General features: G+C 37.4%; 1 protein-coding gene across 1 annotated transcript in view; it reads left to right on the top strand.

The window, feature by feature from the left end:
- LOC105393020 (transient receptor potential protein) overlaps positions 1-23,376 on the top strand; it is an 85,052-nt gene that overhangs the window by 34,634 nt on the left and 27,042 nt on the right. The window contains exons 6-8 of the mRNA XM_048625241.1: positions 1,020-1,162; positions 17,659-17,860; positions 20,130-20,303. Of these exons, the coding sequence (XP_048481198.1) occupies positions 1,020-1,162; positions 17,659-17,860; positions 20,130-20,303 (519 nt within the window). The remainder of the gene's footprint in view (positions 1-1,019; positions 1,163-17,658; positions 17,861-20,129; positions 20,304-23,376) is intronic.

Below are 23,376 nucleotides of genomic sequence, written 5' to 3'. Positions count from 1 at the left end.
TAAAAATTTTAGTAAACGTAACTAAAATAAGTAAAATCCGGTTAGGAGCGTGGAGAGTCACATTGCCACAATATTGTATTTTTTACCACAAGGAAATAAATCGTACATAATATTTTCGCGACAATTTTCTTCCGGCTTTCCTTTAGTAGTGTGCAAAGTGGTGTTCAGGGAATAACTTAGGTACTTTTTGGATGAGTCGCATCATAACCATTCCTATTATTACTACTTTTATTGTGTGTTTGGGTACTTTTAACGGAGATTCAAACAGGGTGTTGTACCTACGTTTGTGGTGTGAATCAGTGTGCAACCACGTGCTAAAACCGATTTTTTATTGATTAATTTAGAAGTTGTAAAGAAGATGTAAAGAGAAAAAATCCGAAACTGGACTATTTGAATGAAATGGTTTGACTATTTTAATTCAGATTGCAAGTCTGTGTAAGTAATACCTATGTAAGTGCCTGACCTATCGACCATGATACTGGACCACTAGCTGATATTGTATGCAAAGTGAGTAGATGTAGAACAAGCTAAAAGCTTCTTAAGTGGATGAACTTTGCGCATTTACTAATCAAGTTAATATACATACTGTAGGTACTTATGTGTTCGGGTAAAATTAAAACTTACGAAGGAGTAGGTATCTTGATAAGAATAAAATTATCTCAGTCATCAAAATTCATAAAAAAGGTGCCTGTAAGGACATCATCATAATTCTTGTTGGTTACAGAAACCTTATATATATATATATATATATATATATATATATATATATAACCAACGTTAAAAACCCCCGACATTCAACTCTAAAAGTCGCATAACTTTTCAACGGCTAAGCCGATTTCCATAAAAAACAGCAAAGTACATAAGAACACTGGAGGTAATATAACCTATAACCCAAAAAATATTACAAATCAAAAACGGTTCAGCCGTTTGGGAGCTACGCTACCACAGACACATTCACACACACACAAATCCTTAGACATGCCAAACTTATAACACCCCTCTTTTTCGCCGATCCACAGAGTTGGGAGTCCGTAGACGCGTCAGCCGCCACCTTCACTCCAGACATCACTCCGCTCATCTTGGCCTCCCACAGAAACCACTACGAGATCCTCAAGATACTACTGGACAGGGGAGCCACGCTGCCCATACCGCATGACGTCAAGTAGGTAGTAACTCTGCTAGCCTAGCATGGGGCGCAAGAGGGAACGTTAAGGCGTGACAAAGGTTTTCCGTCGCTACCAAAGCAGCGCCGTGAAGGCGATACAAAAAAATTGTCGCGTCTTGGCGTCCGCGTCTTGCGCCCCGTGCATGGTCTTCTGACATAGATTGAATATACGTAGATAAGGCATACGGTATAAAGGTACAGCCTAAGCCTGCACAAGTAAAATTTTAGGTATAACAGCCCTCTATTTCTGTTGGTGGTTACTGATCTAATGTAATAATGCGGCGACGGCGATAAAATGTCTAGTTTCTAATTTTAACCGCGCGATGGCGCTGTTGGGCGGTCCTACATCGCGGTATGGTTTGGTTTTAGTTCGTGTTAAGACTGTTTGAACATTTGTGAACTGATCACAAACATGAAAGAATATATTATTTGACAAGATTGACAAGAATTTTTGAAGATTGCTGATTCATGTCTTGTTTTATAGACATGATATCTGGCAATCAATAATTTAGCTTTCATCATAGTACAAAGTCACGCGACCAACAAAGTTTCTATGAAAATAATATACCTATGTAGGTATAATTTTCTCGAATATTGACCTTCTGATTTCATTTTAGGGCTTAGATATAACATGCTGCACACGTAGGTTTCGGCTTAGATACTATTTTTGCAACCCCCTGTCATCATCATCATCATCATGACCCATTATGTCCCCACTGCTGGGGCACGGGTCTCCTTCCAATGAAGGAAGGGTTTTAGGCCTAGTCCACCACGCTGGCCAAGTGCGGGTTTGTGGACAGCCCCTGTAAGTATTATTAAATTTATTAAATACAGATAATATGCTTTGAATTGATTTAAGTTAATATACTTAGGGATAGGCTATACGTATACGTATAATAATAAATAATATTACTTGGCTCGTAACATAATACTCGTAAGTCTTGGGCCACGGGCACTATTGGCAGATGGGCATACTCAGTTCGTCACGATAAACAATTTTTGTAGGTAAGTAGGTACTGATGCGCTTGGCGAAGAATAGAGAGGAGTATTCAGAGCTGACCGCCAACCTCCAGTAGTGGATGCACTTGAAGAAGAATGATTAATCTCTTTGTTGAACAGTCTAAATATCATGGAAATCTTAAACTTTCAATAATTCGCCCAATATACAAAATTGGAAGCTACAGTGAAACCACTAACTATCGTCCCAATTCTTTCATGTATTAATAAAATTGTAGAAAATCAATTACAGGTCAAATTATGCATTTCCTAACAAAGCATGACGTCATCTCACCATCACAGTGTGGGTTTCAAAAAGGGAAAAGTACTTCAACACTGTTATCACGATTTGCTAATGACGTAAATAAGGGGGTCATCTTCATAGACTTCAGGAAGGCCTTTGATACACTTGATCATGAGGTCCTCCTGAAGTCTATGGAGAACTGTGGTATTAGAGAAGGATTTAACGACTGGTTTAGGCAAAATCTGAGTTACAGAAAATTAACAGTAAAAGTAAACTGTCAAGTAAGTGCAAAAATGTCAAGTACGGGGTAGCAACCGGGTCAGTGACCGGGCCGACCTGTTATATAATGCATGTAAATAGTATGCCTAAAGTTGTAAAACATTGTAACATTTATATGTTCGCTGATGATACTTGTCTCATGTACCTACCTATGGCCATAAAGATTTAAATAATAAATAAATAAATAGTCATTTATTTCAGGTAATGCATAGGTACCCATATTGTCTTAAAAATAATTAAATATAATTAAAATTAAAATTTAAAATCTACATCTACAGTCTTAGGTCTTACAATAATAACTACTAGTACCTATAATGTATAGGGTTACACTAGTTATTTGCAAAAGACAGTCATTTGCGATTCGCGTCCTGATGAACAGATATCCAATGCTTGTAAAAAGGATTGGTGATATCTTGCGATACAGCATTCAAGATTGCATTTCCGGAGCTGCTCAGCCCCGACCAGAAAGAAGCGATACGTGACCTGAGGACGGCGAAAAAGTCGGGCACCCCCGCCTCCGCGAACATGCTCGACGCGCTACAGAAGCGTGGCAGCCGCATGAGCGTGCGGTATGCATCATTATACTGCACCCTCATGGTGCTCATCGCCCTTCTGGTGTACTTGATCCACAGATGGCAGGTGTACATATTTTGGCAGTATGCTTTAAAAAGAGTAATTTTGACATCACTGCTGCATCTATGGAATCTACGCGCGAGCATGTTGCATCTGATCGAGAGTGCCCGCCTCTCCCGCTCGATGTTACACTCGTCTCTCAGGTCCTCCGTCAAAATATGGCCAAGGTACTTGAACCGCTGCACAACCCGAACTGGAGTACCATTCAGAACTACCTCAGGGACCCTCTCCGGACCTCTGCCAGCCCTAAACACCAACATCTCCGTCTTAGATACGTTGTACTTCAGCCCGTGAGAATTGGCATAATTCTCACAGACTGAAAGTAGCTTCTGGAGACCGTTGATCGAGGGGCTGAGGAGCACCATGTCATCCGCATAACTGAGGTTGTTCATACAAACCCCCCCGACATGACAACCGACCTTGGTGCTCCTCAGACCCACGATAAGCTCATTGACGTACAAGTTGAAGAGGTCCGGAGAGGTGAGCCCACCTAAATGTAATACAACAATGTTTATGGGCTCACGATAACGGTATTATTCTGAATGTTTAAAAGACTAATATTATGTGCATCTCGTCAAGTTTTAAGAATCAATGTACCTAATGGACCTTTTATTACACGCTGAAAAAATTATAACATTAAAAAAAAAAAAAAACCTAATGGACTAGTTGTTAAAGGTCATAGCTACAATTGTCTTCATAATAATGTATATTGTACTTGTAAGCCTATTGAACAGGTTAACGAATGTAAAAACCTGGGTATAATTGTGGATTGTAAATTTAGCTGGAAAAAACATATAAGCTTGCTTGTAGGAAAATGAAGGGTATTATTAATAAAGTTTCATTAATTAAAATACAGTGTATCTAGATCTGTCCTGTATTGCCTCTATTTTGCACTAGTAAACTCACTAATATCATATGGTATCATAACTTACGGGGGTTCTTTTAAAACTTATATTAATAAAATAAAACAACTTCAAATACGATTCTTAAAAATTTTTGTTGATAAAAAAAGTTAAACCACAGTATAAGGACAATTACGAGGGACTATTTAAAAAATGTAACGTAATTCCGGTTGATAAGAAATACCTATTGGAGATAGCCAAGGAAGAATATTGGGATAAAAGATACAATAGTAAAGTTAAAACCAGACGGGTGAGTAAGGGTAAACTATTTGTACCGAAAGTTAATAATAATTATGGTAAAAGACAAAATAATATTTAGTTCCTAAGATATTCAATAGTATGTCTGATTCAACGAAGAGTGTACTACGACATAAAGTCTGTTCTAGAAACAGGGCACTTAAAAAACATTTCCTTGAACACTTTTTTTTTTATTGTGACAATTTTATTTTGGATAAAATTATTTAATTTTAACTTTGTTGTACTGATGTATAACTTTTAATTTTGAAATGTAATGAATAATTATTAATAAACAAATCTAATCTAATATATTCTCGTAGTACTCTTAATATATGTTTCTTGGTGGTGGTGGATGACTTTTTGACAACCGAAATTATACGTCGAATTTCACCCCATTTTAAGGCGGATTCGACCAACGTCGAGTAACTTTTTACTCACGAGTAAAGTACCAGTTACTCGCGAGTAAGCAGATTTTGCATTCTACCAAACCTGAAACCAAGATAAGTAGCTTATCCCAAGAATAAAATGTTATACCGCCAAAATTGACCGTGTAACGAGCTTATCCGAGAGTAATTTTGTAATGGCGGCAGCACATCAGCTGATTAGAAAACCGTCATAATGACATATAAACACATCTGTCAAAACATAAACAAAAGTACGTTAAAAGGCAAAGTCTCAGAATAACAACAGCGAATAAAATATTAAAACATAAACAATTTCATACTTTTATAATCCATTCAAACTAAGTTGGCATGTCATTTCTATTGCATGCTTTGAAACGCAGCTATTTTTATTTTAGTTGCATTACAGTTTCGTTCCTCGTTCATTCAATTTAATCACGGTATAACTTGGTAGAATGCAAATGTACTTATCCTAGATATTTACTCGCGTATAAATTTTCACCCTTAGGGTGAATTCGTCCAAACATCACGTTACACGAGAATAACTATACCGGAATAAAATTTATACGCGAGTAAATATCTAGGATAAGTACATTTGCATTCTACCAAGTTATACCATGGTTAAATTGAATGAACGAGGAACGAAACTGTAATGCAACTAAAATAAAAATAGCTGCGTTTCAAAGCATGCAATAGAAATGACATGCCAACTTAGTTTGAATGGATTATAAAAGTATGAAATTGTTTATGTTTTAATATTTTATTCGCTGTTGTTATTCGGAGACTTTGCCTTTTAACGTACTTTTGTTTATGTTTTGACAGATGTGTTTATATGTCATTATGACGGTTTCTAATCAGCTGATGTGCTGCCGCCATTACAAAATTACTCTCGGATAAGCTCGTTACACGGTCAATTTTGGCGGTATAACATTTTACTCTTGGGATAAGCTACTTATCTTGGTTTCAGGTTTGGTAGAATGCAAAATCTGCTTACTCGCGAGTAACTAGTACTTTACTCGTGAGTAAAAAGTTACTCGACGTTGGTCGAATCCGCCCTAAGAAATATAAAATAAAATAAAAGGTACGACTATTTTGTCAAAGTCAAAGTCAAATATTTTTATTCATCGTAAAAAAATAATATTTTTTGATGAACGTCAATTTTTACAAACTACTCTACTCTTTTTCACATACACACATTAGAATTTCCTTACATCTTCCGTTGATTTTTTTTTTAAATGTATTAGTTGCTTAGATACACAGGGTATGTTGTGGGACTCGCACATCGAGTGGTTGTGTGGTAGCCTTGGAAGCGCGTGCTTCGGCCTTCAGCGGCTGGCAGCGACGGTTCCGCAAGATGTGACGAGATCCTGCTACTTTGCCACTGTTCAGTCCCTCCTCACATACGGCATTGGGCTGTGGGGCCGTGCAGCGGATTGGCATCGGGTATTCATCATACAAAAGCGGGCAATACGAGCTATGGCCCGTATCAAAATCGGCGAATCGGCTCGACCATCATTCGTCGACCTGCGCCTCATGACGGTGCCCTCCTTGTACATACTGCGTGTTCCCCTGTTTGTCAGGAAGAACATGCAGTTGTACAAGGTGAGCCAGCGAGCCCGCCGCAGCGGCCTCCTCCTCGCTGTGCGGCACAAGCTCGCGAAGTGCGCGCAGTCGGTGTATGTGTGTGGCCCGAGCATCTACAATGCCATACCAACTGAGATACTTACGAGATGAAGAGCAGAAGCTAACTACATTTATATTTAAATTAAAAAAAACCGGCCAAGTGCGAGTCGGGCTCGCGCACAAAGGGTTCCGTAGCAGCAACATTACAGTTAAATCAACCTATCTCAAAAACTATAAGAGATACTTTGATCAAACCAAAAATCGTTGAAAGAGTTAATTAGCATGCATCACCTCTATTTTTTTTAGAATTTTATACCCCGTAGTTATAAAAATAGAGGGGGGGGGGACATACTTTTTACGACTTTGAGAGCTGATATCTCAAAAACCGTTAACTTTAAAAAAATGTTTTTTAGAAAACTTTATATCATTTTAAAAGACCTTTCCATTGATACCCCACACGGGTATGTACATCGAAAAAAAAAATTTCATCCCTCAGTTACATGTATGGGGGGCCCCACCCCCAATTCTTTTTTTTACTATTTAGTGTCATATTTTTGTAGCGGTTCATACAACACATATTCCCATCAAATTTCATCACTGTAGTACTTATAGTTTCCGAGTAAATCGGCTGTGACAGACGGACAGACGGACAGACGGACAGACGGACATGACGAAACTATAAGGGTTCCGTTTTTGCCATTTTGGCTACGGAACCCTAAAAATGGCTCATTGAACAGGCTTTCTACACGGTGCATGAATTGATTAACAGAAAGAAATAGAATTTGTATTACTTAGATAATTTGGTTAAATCAAAATTCGTATTAGGTAGTAGGTACCTAAGTAAATTATTTTAATTGTGTCAATTTTTATGACACTTACAAATTTACATTTTATTTTGAATTTTTCGAATCTTTGACATGTTAATTACTTATTATAACTTGACTTACGATTATTTTTATGTTAACGCTTATGTAAAAAAATGTTTATAAGTAGCTATACAAAAGAATTGACATGTAATATATAATTATGAAATAAAAATCCTAAACCACATGTAAAATTTTACACCTATGTATAATAGCCCTCTATTTCTGTTGGTGGATACTGAACTACTAATAATGTAATAATGTGGCGACAGCGATAAAATGCGAGTTTCTAATTTTATCCGCGCGATGGCGCTGTTGAGCGGTCCTACATCGCGGTATGGTTTGGTTTTAGTTCGTGTTAACACTGTTTGAACATTTGTAAACTGATTGACAAGAATTTTAATGACAACTGACAAGTTTGTCAAGAATTTTTGAAGATTGCTGATTCCTGTCTTGTTTTATAGACATGATATCTGGCAATCAATAATTAACTTTCTCCCTAGAATAAAGTCACGTGACCAACATATACATAACTCATTGATAGGATATGGTATAAGTAGCTATGGACGAACATTTTCATCTAATATTCAGCTAATTTACAACATCCAACTTAGACTATTAAAGTTAATTGTTCCCAGTCGTAAAGATTCAATTTGAAGGTGACGATGCTGGCCTATTTCGTTACTGTAAAGTAATTTGTGTCCATAATAAAATTAAAATAGCAACCATTTTTGAAGAAATTTGTAAAGAAAATACATTAAAACGTAGAAATCGGCCCGCTCAGTTACGAAAACTAAATTACCTATCAAGGTACGTGTTACCGCATTATAATAACTTCTATGGGAAAAGAAAATGGGAATAAATGTTGTCAAAATCACTAAACGAGTTACCTACAGAAGTGCTAGACAGTCTAGATACAAATAAAAATAAAGTAAAACAGATCCTAAAACAACATGCTACTAAGCTATGATAAATTTGTTATGTAGTGCGACTCCTTACCCACAGTCAAACCATATTAACATTTGGTTTTGTGGGATGTATGTAATAGCATAAGTTGTTTTCTTTGAATAAAGATTTATTCTATTCTATTCTATTCTTTCTAACACTACCTAAAAGTCGATTATTGATCAACAGATTTTAGGTGGTGTTTAGAAATGTATTTCAAACAAGTAACTATGTATAAGTTAACATAAGTCGTGCGAAAATGGATCGTAGTATTTGATACTGGGATCCATTGTCGCATGACAAACAGCTATATAAGTCAATATTAAATTGTGATTTCTTTTTGTATGAACAGCGATTCAGCTCCCCCCATATAAACCTCGCGGTTTTCGAGGGGTGGTTTTTGTAATAATTATTGTACAAACTTTTTATGAAAGTAAATAAAGATCAGTCAGTACAAATATACCTAAGCAGGAACTGTTCTTTTTTTATGTTGGTGCGGTGACAAAGTAATCTGAAGAAAAAATATGGCACTAACTTAAAAAAAGAACAGTTCCTGCTTAGGTATATTTGTACTGTCACATACGAGTAGAATTTGTGTAAACCTTAAATTATTTCTTACATTTTAGTGGTTTTTTGAAGTCGGTTTTTTATTTTTTTTAATTATTATTTTATTTTATAGTTTTTAGTTTATTTGCAATAATTTTCAATCAAAAGTAAGGTGCAAATGATACCAAAAAGTCCTACTAATCAATACGAATCATTCAAGCCTAAACACGAAGTAGTTGCTATATACCGTTGAGGAGTTCCCCTGACTGCCTTCCGTTTCCATCATCAGATCAGCTCAAGGTCACCATCATATTTTTTTGATATAAGAACTATATTTACGTTCTTAATTTCATTTTTCATTAGAATCAGTTAAAATGTGCCCAAAATGGAAATTCATACCCTGTTTTTACCCCTTTACCCACCCTTGGGGGTGAGATAAAATTCTGAAAAAAATGGGACCACCTGGGAGCTCAACCTAATACAACAAAAAAAAATTTCAAAATCAGTTCATAAACGGCGGAGTAATCGGTGAACATACCTACATAAAAGAAAAAAAAATAGATCCCGACGAATTGAGAACCTCCTCCTTTTTTTGAAGTCGGTTAATTAAATACCGATAATATGTTATGAATTGATTTAAATTAATATACCTAGGGATAGGCAATACGGCACAGCTTGGCTCATAACATAATACTCGTAAGTCTTGGGCCACGGGCACTATGGGCAGATGGGCAGACTCAGTTCGTCACGATAAACAAATTTTGTAAGTAAGTACTTTTGTAAAAAAAAAACATCTCCCCTTCTACTACATCCAGGGTTGCCAAAGCTAATTCATCCAAATCCCTAAAAAGTCTTATCGAATTCCCCAAATTTGGGCATCCCCTGATTCCCCAAAAATTCCATTCAAAAGTTTTTTTTTTAAATGAAACTATAATCAGTCTACATCCCCTTCACAGCCTGCTCTTGTACAGCCATTGCCTCCACAATGCCTCTAATATTCCATCTCAATCTCATCATTATATCCCATACCCATGGTATGATATCCTTTATGTAAATCCCCTTGCCCTCTCAGTTCTCCTCTGGAAGGTATTCCATAACCATAGAGGTAGAATAGAAACCTAAGTGCCAATTTCACCATTTCTCGGTTAGAGTGTAACCAGGGAGTAGTGGTCTGTCATGAATTTTATATGGAGATGACGTTTAATTTATAAATCAATCCCTGTCGGTTAGATAACCGACAATGCAGAAATTGGCACTAAACATAATTGATATTGAGTCACATAACAACGCGGACTCGGGTGTACCCTCGGGAAGCGTCATAGCGATCTTTCTTGATACAAAAAAGTCTGCCAATTTTTGCGGGGGGAAATTTTACCGTTTACCATGATTATGTCTCATGGGACATATCATTATGAGTTTTAATTCCCAGCAATAAGGGTTACGTGAAGTGACATTTAATAATGAACACAGTGTCTTCATTTTTCTTGCCAATGGATGTAACAATTATCGATAAGTGTTATCGATGAATTCGAGAACATGGGTTAGAAATACTAATTTTAAATTAATTAGGTAAGTAGTTAAATTTAATTATGAATGTTTAATAAACGAATTCACCCATTTTTAGCTGTACATTTATACTCACGTGATAGGTCGCGAGCCGTATCGCCGTTTTTGAATGAGTACAATGCACTGAAGTTGTCGGGTAAGTGGGCAACCCGACGGTCAGATGCCCTTCGGGCGGCCTCTGACTAGGCTTAACGACTGCTGCCGAAGCAGCAACCGGACCCACGGCTTAACGTGCCGTCCGAAGCACGGAAGCGTCCAGAAAAGAACCATTTGAAATCGGTAACCCATTCAATGGCTGACCGTGTCAGTTGTTGCTTAACCTCAGTGATCAGTTACGATCACCGAAGTCACCTCGACTACCGACGCTTCCCAACTATGACCTTTTTTGTCGATTAATACATATCTACTTACCGGTACATCACTATTGCATTTTTTTTGACATTGGTTGCTAGGAAACAGCTTATAACAATAAACCATGACCAAATCTGTGATCAAAACCGGAATCCGGATATTCTATTAATTAAAGCTGTCATTTTAGTATTTAAACAAATCATTTTCTATGAAACTAACGCTTTGCCAACTAGATTGAGTCTAGTGAAAATTGAGACTGCAACTAGTTTTTATAAATCGGGCCTTTCTGGCCCACTACCCCGCCAGAGGGGAACGTCTGCCTATTTCGTCTCCAGACCATTCATACTCAATGTTTAGTCATTTCCACCCCTTCGCATCCCATTAGAGGATGACAGTATCTCCCGTCCGCAACGCCCAATTTAAAAATCGTTGTGGTTTTCCTAATCTGTGACCCGATAAATAAAATAATTATACAAACAGTACCCGCCACTAAACCTTTGTGAAATAGTGGCGGTATTCTCGTAGTACTTATAATATGTTTCTTGGTGGTGATGGACTGATTTTTTGACAATCGACTAATTATTGTAAAAATATACGTCGAATTTCACCCTATTAAAAAATCTAAAATAAAATAAAAAGTCACATACGTACACACATTAGAATAACCTTACATCTTCCGTTGATTTTTTTAAATTGTAGTAGTATTAGTTGCTTAGACACACACCACAGGGTACCTACCACAGACCTGTATTTGAATAGACAACGCTTGTCTCATTCCTTGTATAGAAACCAAGCGTGCCATTATTTTTATACATACTGTCACGTCAGTCACGTCACTTGAACGATTTAGTTTAGGAACGTCCTTAATGACACTGCGCTAAAGGAAGATAATTTCACTCCCTTTTTACACGCGAAGTACATGCACTTGCGTTGTCTACTCAAATACAGGTCTGTGGTACCTACCTATGTATCAAATTGTAGTTACAGCCCCGGCGGTAACTTATTGAAACTGGCTGAAAAGTGCGGAAAGTGGGTGATTACACGTTAGTGTTTGTAGAAACGCAGAAACCTGTACAAGCTATGGTTTGACAAAAAACTAACCCCCTTATTCATAGAAAAGTTACAATACGTTTTAACTAATACACTGTTTTGTCCCTCTCTGTCAAAGAACAAATTGTTCTTGTTGTTGTAAGTTTCGTATAGCTGCGGCGCGAGCCACGACTCTATCTCGTTGATTTAAACGTGCCAATTGCATGACAGCTGCTCCCGTTCGCTATTATTTCGTCAATATAGAGTAACTCTTCTGGTAAGGCAGCGCGGCGGCGGCGGCGGCGGTCGCAATTTGAGTTTCTAACTCCACCCGCGCGATGGCACTGTCGTACGTTTCTACATCGCGGTATGGTTTGGTTTTAGCTCGTGTTATGCTTCTAGAATGTCTCTCTGCTATAATTACACCTTTAAATTTGGTATACATGCTACACCACAATGAATTTCGTTGATATGTCGTGTATTTTTGAAGACTGTCTAATGCTACTTTGCCATGGCATTAGACTGTCATAATACTCCCACGACTCAGGTGCAAGGAATCAGTTCCACTTACATAATGCAAATAAAATACCAAATAGCCCCGTTTATTTACAATTAACGTGATAACAAAATATTTACCTAAGGTAAATGTCCCAGTAGTTGACACAATAGTGGCAATAACAAAAGCGTTGTTAGGGAAAAACTTTTATTACGAAATCAGGCGGTAACTAAGTAACAAAATTTGGTAAATCAGTCTTCTATCTAAATTATCTCCTTACAATCAAGTATCTAATTAAACGTTTTTTACTATTTTCCGAGAAAATTCAAACAGTCTCAAAATGTACCTATAATTGATAGGAAATTTTTCACTTCGACAAAGCAGTTTTACATTCTGTGTTCCAGTAATTGATATGAAGTCATCAACAAAAAAATAAAATAAAATACAAAGTATTAAAAATCTGTCATAGCAAAAGTAAAATAATTTTCATACATAAAAACACTGAACATTTTACACGTCTTTATTATAATTACGTTAACGTTGTTATTATAATGAGACCTTATGAAATTCACCATTAAAAATAAGTATTATACAACAGTATAAATGTTTAATAGGAAAAAACAATCATTTAAACTTCTTATACAAATCAACAAATTCTAGAAAATAGTATAGTCATCACTCTCGAGATCATCCGTACTATCATGAGGAGGCACCCACTTTTCGGCTTCACTTTCACTTATAGAATATAATTAATCTTTTTTCTTATTTCCGAAAATATCTGTTTTCTTTTTCACTGTAGTTTCCTTGGCTTTAGATTTATCCATTTCTTGTTTCTTCTTTTGTCTTAATCGTTCTTATTCGTCCGTCTTTCTCCATTATCATTCTTATTATTTTCTTCCTGTATTTCCACATCATCTTCGCTTGAAGAATCAAACAATACTTTTTTGGTCATTTGCAAGGCGTCTAGATTCTGTTGTGATGCAGTTTTATTTGCTAAATTCTTTTCTTGTTTAATCTTCATGGCTTCATCTTCTTCTCTTTTTTCTATGTCTTTCTTCAGCTCGTTTTTCTTTCGGTTCTATTTTTTTTTTCTTTTTCTTTGCCATGCTTAATATCTCCTAAACTATGGTGTTTTCTTGCGCTGGCGATAAAAAAGTTTTTGGACCCATACGCCAATCAAGGGGAGTCTTACTGTTCACTTTATAATCATAATATAAAGTACATTGTATTTAAGGGCTGCAGCAGCTATTGGTAAACCAGATTTTACCTCTTCATAAGCTCGTAGCATTGAATCCTCACTATAAGCAAGCATTTTAACTATAATTGGTGGCATCTTATCAAATTATTATTGTACCAGCAACGAAAATTTTATTGTAATTAAAAATGTGTATAACCAATAGTTGATAGCTAGATGACCAGTACTTGATACCCTATCAAGTACTAGACCCGTGCAATATTTTCAACCCAGAAATAAACAAAGACAAATTTTATTGTATTGTCACCCTTATACCTTTGATATTACGAGCAAATTAAAAAAATAGTTTTGACCTATTACTTGATAGGGGGTATCAATTACTAGGTATTTGGGTTTTTCTTGTCCTAGTAGATGATACTCGTCATAAACAAGTAAATATAATAAAAATTGGTAAAATAAGCATGAACCAGCGCAGTTACTTTACATGCAAAGGTAATAAAGACAATACTTACCCGTAAAACGCCATAAATCAACTGCAATATCGTACCGGCGAACACTCCGAGCTTAGTTATTCAATTAACGAAACACAAGTAAACGCGTTGATGCAAACGGCTGCACGGGAAAAAAATTGTAACTTGAAATTGAATCGATGCAGAATACTCACACTTTGGTTGTCAATTTAACAGACTTCAAAGTTCAAATATTGATAGGAGTGCGTTTAAAAACTTAATTAGTTTTCTTATCGTTCAACCATAAAGTTGAAACTATCAATTACTGGGACCCTATCAACTACAGGGACGTTACGTTACGTTGCAAATATTCTGAGGCGCGCTAAATGTACTGGCGTTATTTAGTTTTTTTACGTTTAGGAGTAGCCGAGTAGGTAATTGGGTTATTTTCTCAATGGAACTTTTTTATAGTGTTTATCATACATAGCATAGATCTGATAAACTTCGGTGAACATTTTAAATTTTTACTATTGATCCTAGCACCAGATTTTACCGCCGACCTTATAAAGGTTGGTTGGCAGCCGAGGGGACAACAACAAGCCAGACCACAATCACATAGATAGAATATTTTTTATTATACATATATATTATTATTTTTTATATTTTATTAATAAAATTAACAAGTTGTTACTAAACCAGGGTACAAGGCGGTCTTACAACTAAAAGCGATCTCTTTCAGGCAACCTTTAGATGAAGACTGTATTGTTATTAATGTATTTCAATAATTTAATGTAGGTAGGTATATATCATAATATCATTAAATTGTATGAGTCTACAATATTGATATTAATTGGCAAAGCAGGCAAACTCAGTTCTGCATTCTGAACAGAATAATTACGTTAAAAAATACCTATTATAATATATTTTCCTTTGCTCACTAAATATGTACTTACTTATAACAAAGTTGATTAGAGAATAAAAATATAAAAAAATGATTACTTACAAAAACAAAAAATCAAGATTTTGTAGTTAACGATAAATATCATTTTTGCAAACTCTGTAGGTATTGTGAAAAATTACAAAATATAGCCACAAGAGCAAAATGGACTTCACAATAAAACATTTTTTTTCACCCTAATTTTCGTAGCTGTTAGCCTGTAACAAATTTCTTTCGTCACTACATCAGTCACTTGTTTTTTCGCAACTAGGTAAACACCTCTCTACTATCCTATCCACATGCGGATTGCGGGTGTGACTAATGCATGAAGTCCTTGACTATTGCCATTATTATCAGTCACTTTTTTTTTTGAAAGAAAGAAACCTTTATTTAACACACTGAAACATAAGAAAATAATACAATACAAAACAAATAAAGCTCCAGAGCGTCAAAACGGCACCAACTCAGCATGTGCAATGGACAATAAAGGCTTCGCAAAACAGAACAGAACAGAAGCGTTACTAGCAGTACGCAACGCAACAACGTCAAACAGACGGTATTTTACCCTATTACTATACCTTGTTTCACGGGGAAAGACATCTGATACAAACAAAAACTACCCTTATTTGAATGTAATATGGGTCCTGTCAGATGTCTTTCCTCGTGAAACAAGGTATACAATACATCTTAGCGTCATAGCGCGGCGTCAAGTTAGCTCTCCCGCACGCTATGCTTTTCTGTTTGACAAAGCTTCAGGGGCTCTTCTTCTTCCTTGCCTTATCCTTATTGTTGGGTGTTTAGTAAGTTAAGACATGTCGCAAATGCTAAACTTCTAATAAGTACTTATAAAGCACTCGCCCAATCAGTTTTATGTTACTGTATAACTGTGTGGGGTGGAGCAGCTAAGACCCATTTTATAACCATCGAGAGAGCCCAGAGAGCCCTTATAAAAGTTATGCACTTTAAGCCGATACGGTTCCCAACTTATGAATTGCATAACACATATAAATTACTGACTGCGCGGCAAATGTATATTTTAAATATTATATTAAAAAAACATAAAAGCTTACCATTTGACAAACAACATATGCTCAAAAGAAGAAATGACATTGTCTGTAGGTCTTCCATATTTAACACTAAATTTGCCAAAAAACAGTTTATGATCCAGTGTTCATCAATCTATAATAAAGTAAATAAAATAATTCAAATTTATCCTTTGACTATTAACGAAATTAAAAGAAAGTTACCTAATCTATTGTTAAAATTTAGCTATAAGGAAACAGAGAATCTTGTTAATTAAAATGTTAGCCCATTGTCACATACACACCACACACACACACACACACACACGCACACACACACACACACACACACACACACACACACACACACGCACACACACACACTTTACATTACTAACCAACTCAGATAGTTATAATAATATATATACCTACAATTCTAAAACTTAAATTAATAGCGTACAGTGTTTTAATATACTGCTACTTTTAAAATAATTATTGTCGTGGTGAAAGAGCGGGGTACCTAGTAATACAGGTTACCACCTAGTACAAGGGCCCTTGCCATTTTTGTTAATGATTTGTTTGTAACAATAAATACATTTTTGATTTTTGATTTTTTTTGATTATTGAGGGTCGGCTTTGTTCGTCATGTCATTTTATCCTGTCCTCTGTCATATCCTCATTCGCTCCACACTCTCTCATATTTTCATTCACGCAATCACCTTCTTGGTCTTCCTCTCTTACGTTTTCCTTCGGGTCTCATTTTCAACACTTTCTTCGTAACATCATCTTACAAGACTGGTTTTCAGCTGGCCCTTGTGCGGCGAGCACCGGATTCGATACTATTTTCGAATCTACACGAAGGGTCACTTTTACCAAACGCTAAACGTATTTAAATCCATTTTGTACTAACTGACAGACGTATGACAGGCTACTAAAAATACGTTTAGCGTTTGGTGAAATTCCACCTAACATATGGAAAAAACAATTTCACTTTTGGAACTAACTTTGCCTTACATTTTGACAGTGACAGTTGACGATACGCAACGTTAACGGAGGTTCGAAACTTGTGCTCGCGACTCTTTTCTACCCAGATGCGGGTGCGACGAATGCGTCAATTCTTTCATTATCGTCATTACAAAATGCAACAGTCACTTGTTTTTTCTCGACTAAATAGACTAAAAACCTCCAACGAAGATTCCCTCCGGCATTCAAAAGCTTGCATTAACGCGTACCGTTATATTCTTATGTATACTCACTTCACATTATTAAGGTGGGTCTACGCTAGACGAACCTTTACATTAATTAATATCCAACTACTACAAAAAACCAAGATTGATACCTACAATAATATAAAAAATTAAACCATTTTCGTCGCAACACATTTTCTTTCGGTATTAATCACATTACATCATCATCCGTCACTTGTTTTCCATCACCTATAAACACCTTTTTTATAATTAATATAATGTTAAAACCAGAAGGAAAAGGTGACACAAAAAGTAAACTCATTTGTGAAATAGGTTCGTTTTACCATAAATCATTAATACAACTTGAAAACATGAGGATTTATATCAATAACAAACAAATTAAATCAGAAAATACAACAAGAACACGACTCCATATTCAAATCAACTCCATCCTTTTTGACGTTTCCCGCCATGGCTTATCTGCCGACCACAGAGTACGTCGTCGCGGTGTAAATACGATTGCTTCCTGTTATTATTCTGAGGTTCGGAGTTATATTTGTAACAATAATTTATAATTTCCTATTCTACCCAGATGCGGTTGCGACGAATGCGTCAAATCCTCCAACGAGGATTCGCTCCGGCACTCCCAGGCTCGCATCAACGCGTACCGCGCGCTGACCGCGCCGTCGCTGATCGCGCTGTCGTCCGCCGACCCGCTGCTGACCGCGTTCCAGCTGTCCTGGGAGCTGAACCGCCTCAGCCGCATGGAGACCGAGTTCCGGGTGGAATATAAGGTGGGTTTGACAGGTTAATTAGATAAGCAGGTTTTTATAAAGAGTCTCCGCTGTCGCTCAAGGGTTCGTTATCGACGTAGATAAATGTGACTTTGTCGCGATTCGTCATAAATACAGCGCTGTGATGGGTGCCGCTACATGGGTTCGTTATAGACATGGATAAATGTCACTATATCGCGATTCACCATAAATACGGCGCTGTCATATATACGTAAATAAATAACACTATATCGCGATTCACTATAAGTACGGCGCTGTGATATCATAGTAGATAAATGACTTTATATCACGTGGGTTTTATCGATGTAGAACACAACATTGCGATTCATCATAAATACGGCGCTGTGATTGCTGTTGCTACACAGTTTCTTTATCGACGTAGATAAATTTCACTATATCGTGATTCATCATAAATGCGGCGATGTGACAAGATAAGACAGCATAAACCCGGGCTCGCCGGGCACTCCCAGGCTCGCATCAACGCGTACCGCGCGCTGACCGCGCCGTCGCTGATCGCGCTGTCGTCCGCCGACCCGCTGCTGACCGCGTTCCAGCTGTCCTGGGAGCTGAACCGCCTCAGCCGCATGGAGACCGAGTTCCGAGTGGAATATAAGGTGCGTTTGTAACCATGTAGGAGAACACTATATCGCGATTCATCATAAATATGGCGCTGTTTTGGTGCTGCTACATTGGTTTGTTAACGACGTAGAACACTATCGCGATTCATCATAAATACGGCGCTGTGAAAGATACATGGTTTTTTTATCGACATAGATAAATGTCACTTTATCGCGATTCATCATAAATACCAACGGCGCTGTGATTGGTACCACTACACGAGTTCGTTATCGACATAGATAAATTTAACTATATCGCGATTCATCATAAATACGGCGCTGTGCTAAGACAAGACAGCATAAACCCGGGCTCGCTGGGCACTCGCAGGCTCGCATCAACGCGTACCGCGCGCTGACCGCGCCGTCGCTGATCGCGCTGTCGTCCGCCGACCCGCTGCTGACCGCGTTCCAGCTGTCCTGGGAGCTGAACCGCCTCAGCCGCATGGAGACCGAGTTCCGAGTCGAGTATAAGGTGCGTTTGTTTAGAGGGAAATACGGTGTATCAACGTAGAAAAATGAGGCTATCTAGTGATTGGGCATAAATGCGGTGCTGTGATTGGTGGAACGCGCATTAAACCAGTTTATCCACGTGGGTAACAATTCCGTGTAGGGCTCTATTTCTCTACCGCCTGCCTTATTTGGAGACTGAAATTCATTGAAAAATTCCCATCAGCATAATGGTAGGTATGGCCTATTACCTATCATAATGGCAGGAAAGATTATTGATAAGGATAAGGTAAGATAGCGTAAATCCGTCCGTCATTATACTTACCTATATTTTTTTATTTATGTAGGTACTACCTATTAATGCATAAATAAATTATAAACTTCTAGGATGAACATCAAATAAATACCTTTTTTACTATGTTCACAGCCAACCACCTGATTCCTCTTTTGTCTTGTTTATTTTTCTAAAGGGTTCCCTCTATAAAGCAAACAGGTTAAGCACACACTAGAAAAATGTGGTCTGGAGATAAAACGTGTATCTCCACGTGTTTATAACAAGAATATAAATTATTGACTTTTCCTAACAAACACAGCTTTACCTCCAATATATTTTTTATCTCTTCAACCAAAGCGTATGTAGTAACTTTGCGGTTTACCACCGATGCTTTCCCTATACATACGAGTACATTATTATTCCTGTGGTTTAGAAACGATCGCAACGATTCTAGGTTTGATACCCACACATTAAAAAAATTTAGCTGGCGCAGTTTATATGTATAAATACTAACTTATATTTTATTGGCGAAAAGTGGGTGCAGCAATGCACAAGTACAAGCATTAGTACAAGGCGTGAGTGTGTGTGTTATATTTTATTGTTTCTTTTCTAATGATTAAATATATTTTTTTCGTATATTTATGTTTTTAAAATGATTTCATGTAAACAAGTTCATTTAACTGGACAAGAAACCGCGCAACAAATTTTGCACTAGGTATTTCTCATTTTATTCGATTCAAGCGTCGGCTGAGCGTAATGATGGGAACCAATCTTACATTTATAAACTATAGAATAGATGGATAGTTTATACTATATTAATAATAAAATTTACAAGTTGTAACTTAATTAGGGTAAACAAGGCGGTTTCTTCCAGACAGCCTTTGGAATAGTTTTCTGATGACTAAGCCTAAAAAGATCGTTACCATTCCAGGCGCTCCGGCAGCAGTGCCAGGAGTTCGCCACCTCCCTCCTCGACCACACGCGCACGTCCAGCGAGCTGGAGATCATGCTCAACTACAACCCGTGGGACACCGATAGCTGGGAGCCGGGGGAAAGACAGACGTTGGGGCGACTGAAGCTGGCCATCAAGTATAAACAGAAAATGGTAAGTTAAATATAGATTATAATGCACGAGGAACACATTCTAGATTGGCTAAGATGGATGCTCTATAATTTGAAGATCTTCGAAGGTAAGGATACTAGAAGCAGTGTCTATGGAGACCATGCTCAACTACAACCCGTGGGACACCGACAGCTGGGAGCCCGGGGAACGACAGACCCTGGGGCGGCTGAAACTAGCCATTAAATACAAGCAGAAGATGGTAAGTTAAGTATAAATCATTACACACGGTGCGGCTAACCAGTTCTATTTCTCGAACTTGGCTTGACACGCTGCCGCGTGTCTTGATAATGCACGAGGAACACATTCTAGACGGGCTAGGATGGATGCTCTTTCATTCAAAGACTTTCAAAGGTAAGGATACTAGAAGCAACGAGTCTATATCGACCAGTTATATGGAGATCATGCGCAACTACAACCCGTGGGACACCGACAGCTGGGAGCCGGGGGAAAGACAGACCCTGGGGCGGTTGAAGCTGGCCATCAAGTATAAACAAAAAATGGTAAGTTAAATATAGATTATAATGTACGAGGAACACATTCTAGATTGGCTAAGATGGATGCTCTATAATTTGAAGATCTTCGAAGGTAAGGATACTAGAAATAGTGTCTATGATATGGAGATCATGCTCAACTACAACCCGTGGGACACCGACAGCTGGGAGCCGGGGGAGAGACAGACCCTGGGCCGGTTGAAGCTGGCCATCAAGTATAAACAGAAGATGGTACTCTCTGATTTTTAATTGGAAAGAATTCTGACATTTTATAAGTGATGCTACTAAAAAAGTTCTTTACCGAAAAAATGAAAAATTGCGATCCATTTCTGGGCAATAATTTTTTCTTAATATTTTTATACAAAAAGATAAATCTAAATATTTACTTGCTCAAGTAAACTAATACAAAAATAACAAATATTTCAATATAATAGCTGTTCCCGCGAGCTTCGCTTCGCCTTAATAAGTTTTCCCGTGGGAATTCCGCGATAAAAAGTAACATATGTGTTAATCCAGGGTGTTAGCTAACTTCATTCCAAATTTCATTAAAATCGGTTCAGCCGTTTTGACGTGAAGAAATAACAAACATACACTCATACATACATACATACATACACATATACACTTACAAACTTTCGCATTTATAATATGAAGTAGGATCACGACGCCGACCCATGTATCGAATTAATTTTAATTGCTTTATTTTATTCTTTAGCATGGCATCACTTCCTACTAAATTCAGGGATAATAAACCTTTTTAATCAATTTCAAAAAAATATTGTCTATTCGGTAAGTACATATAATATGTTCGGTATGTATGTAAGATTATTGGAACTGCACCATATTGACATATGACAATATACGAGTATTAGGGCTAATAAACAAATATTCAAAATTTTATAAATGTTTATGTACCTATGTACGTTTATATGCTTGTTGGTATGTATGTTTGTCCACGCATATCTCCGAAACGATTGATCCGATTGTCACTATTCTTTTTGAGGGTTCCGTACCTCAAAAGGAAAAAAAGGAACCCTTATAAGATCACACTTTGTTGTCACCACCTTTTTTCTCGGAAACGGGTAAAGATATCAAGCTGATATTTCGTATAGATGTACATAATTACGATGAAATTAAAAGGAAAACTACCTCAGGTAATTAAGTATACTTGTACGGAACACTCAATGCGCGAGTCCAACTGGCTCAGTCGGGTAAGCGCCCGCTTCTCAAGCAAGAGATGCGGGTTCTAATCTCGGCGCTGACATGTAGGTAACAATGAGTTCTTTGAATTTAAGTACAATGTATACCATCGCTCTTACGGAGAAGGAAAACATCTGTGATGAAGATACTGATGATGATGATGATAATAGTGATGATTAGGTAGAGATTTTAATAAACAAATCCATCATCATCCATCCATCGTCATACCTATAGCAGTTCACTGCTGGACGTATTCCCTCCCAAAGCACGCCACTGGATTGGACAGACTCTGCAGCTGGGTAGAAACAACTTCCAATCAGAGGTCAATAGAAGAATACAATTGGGCTGAGCAGCATTTGGCAAACTTCGTCAAGTCTTCTCGTCGCCCATACCACAAAGTCTCAAGACGAAAGTCTTTGATCAGTGTGTCCTACCGGTTATGACCTATGGGGCTAAAACGTGGACACTTACTGTGGGACTGGTTCACAAACTGAAGGTCACTCAGCGAGCTATGGAAAGAGCTATGCTTGGAGCTATGCTTGAAAGATCGCATCCGGAACGAAGTAATCTGACAGAGAACTAAAGACACCGACATAGCTCACCGAGTTAGTAAGCTTAAGTGGCAATGGGCTGGTCACATCTGTCGAAGAACCGATGACCGATGGGGAAAACGTGTTCTGCTGTCTTACTCCCAGCGATGAGTCGCTGACACAATTTCACCTGTATCGCTAATTTGGTACCTCCACCGCACATTTTAGACTCACAGTTTGCTGTGACGACACGCAAGCCAGTCAGTGCACACAATACAATTTTATAGAGCGACATCTCTTTTTTTTACCTCTATTCAAATACGAACGCAACATCGCCCTGACATCGGCGCGGCTACCGTTTCAAAAATAATTACTAGTTGTTTTTAGATATATTTTCTACGACAGCGATAATTATATAAGATAATTGAGATTATCTTTAATTGTATTTTTCACTGTTTGTAATATATTTAGGTAGGTACGGTAATTATTTCTCACCGTAGGTAAATCCCCTTTTAATTTGGAGCGCCGCACTTAATAAAATGGATACAGGGACTAAAAAAAATATATTATAGTCTCAGATGTCCAGACTCGTATTGAAAAAGTGCCCAGCCCAAAAAGGTTTGTGATCTCTGATTTGTCTAAAATTGATAACTGTCAGAATTCCGTAAGATTACTAATAACAGTGTAGGTTAAGTTATAATTATAATCCACAATGATCACATTCTTGGTTCATGCGGTGGCCTGGAATAGGTGCTATTTCTTTTGAAGACATTCGAAATTAAGGACTCTTGAAGCAACTTCAAGAGTCTAGATCGTCCAGCGAGCTCCAGATCA

This window comes from Plutella xylostella, chromosome 14 (genome assembly GCF_932276165.1).
Source record: "Plutella xylostella chromosome 14, ilPluXylo3.1, whole genome shotgun sequence".
Taxonomy (NCBI): Eukaryota; Metazoa; Arthropoda; class Insecta; order Lepidoptera; family Plutellidae; genus Plutella; species Plutella xylostella.
Note: the sequence above shows the minus strand (reverse complement) of the source record. Positions and strands in the feature narration are given on the sequence as shown.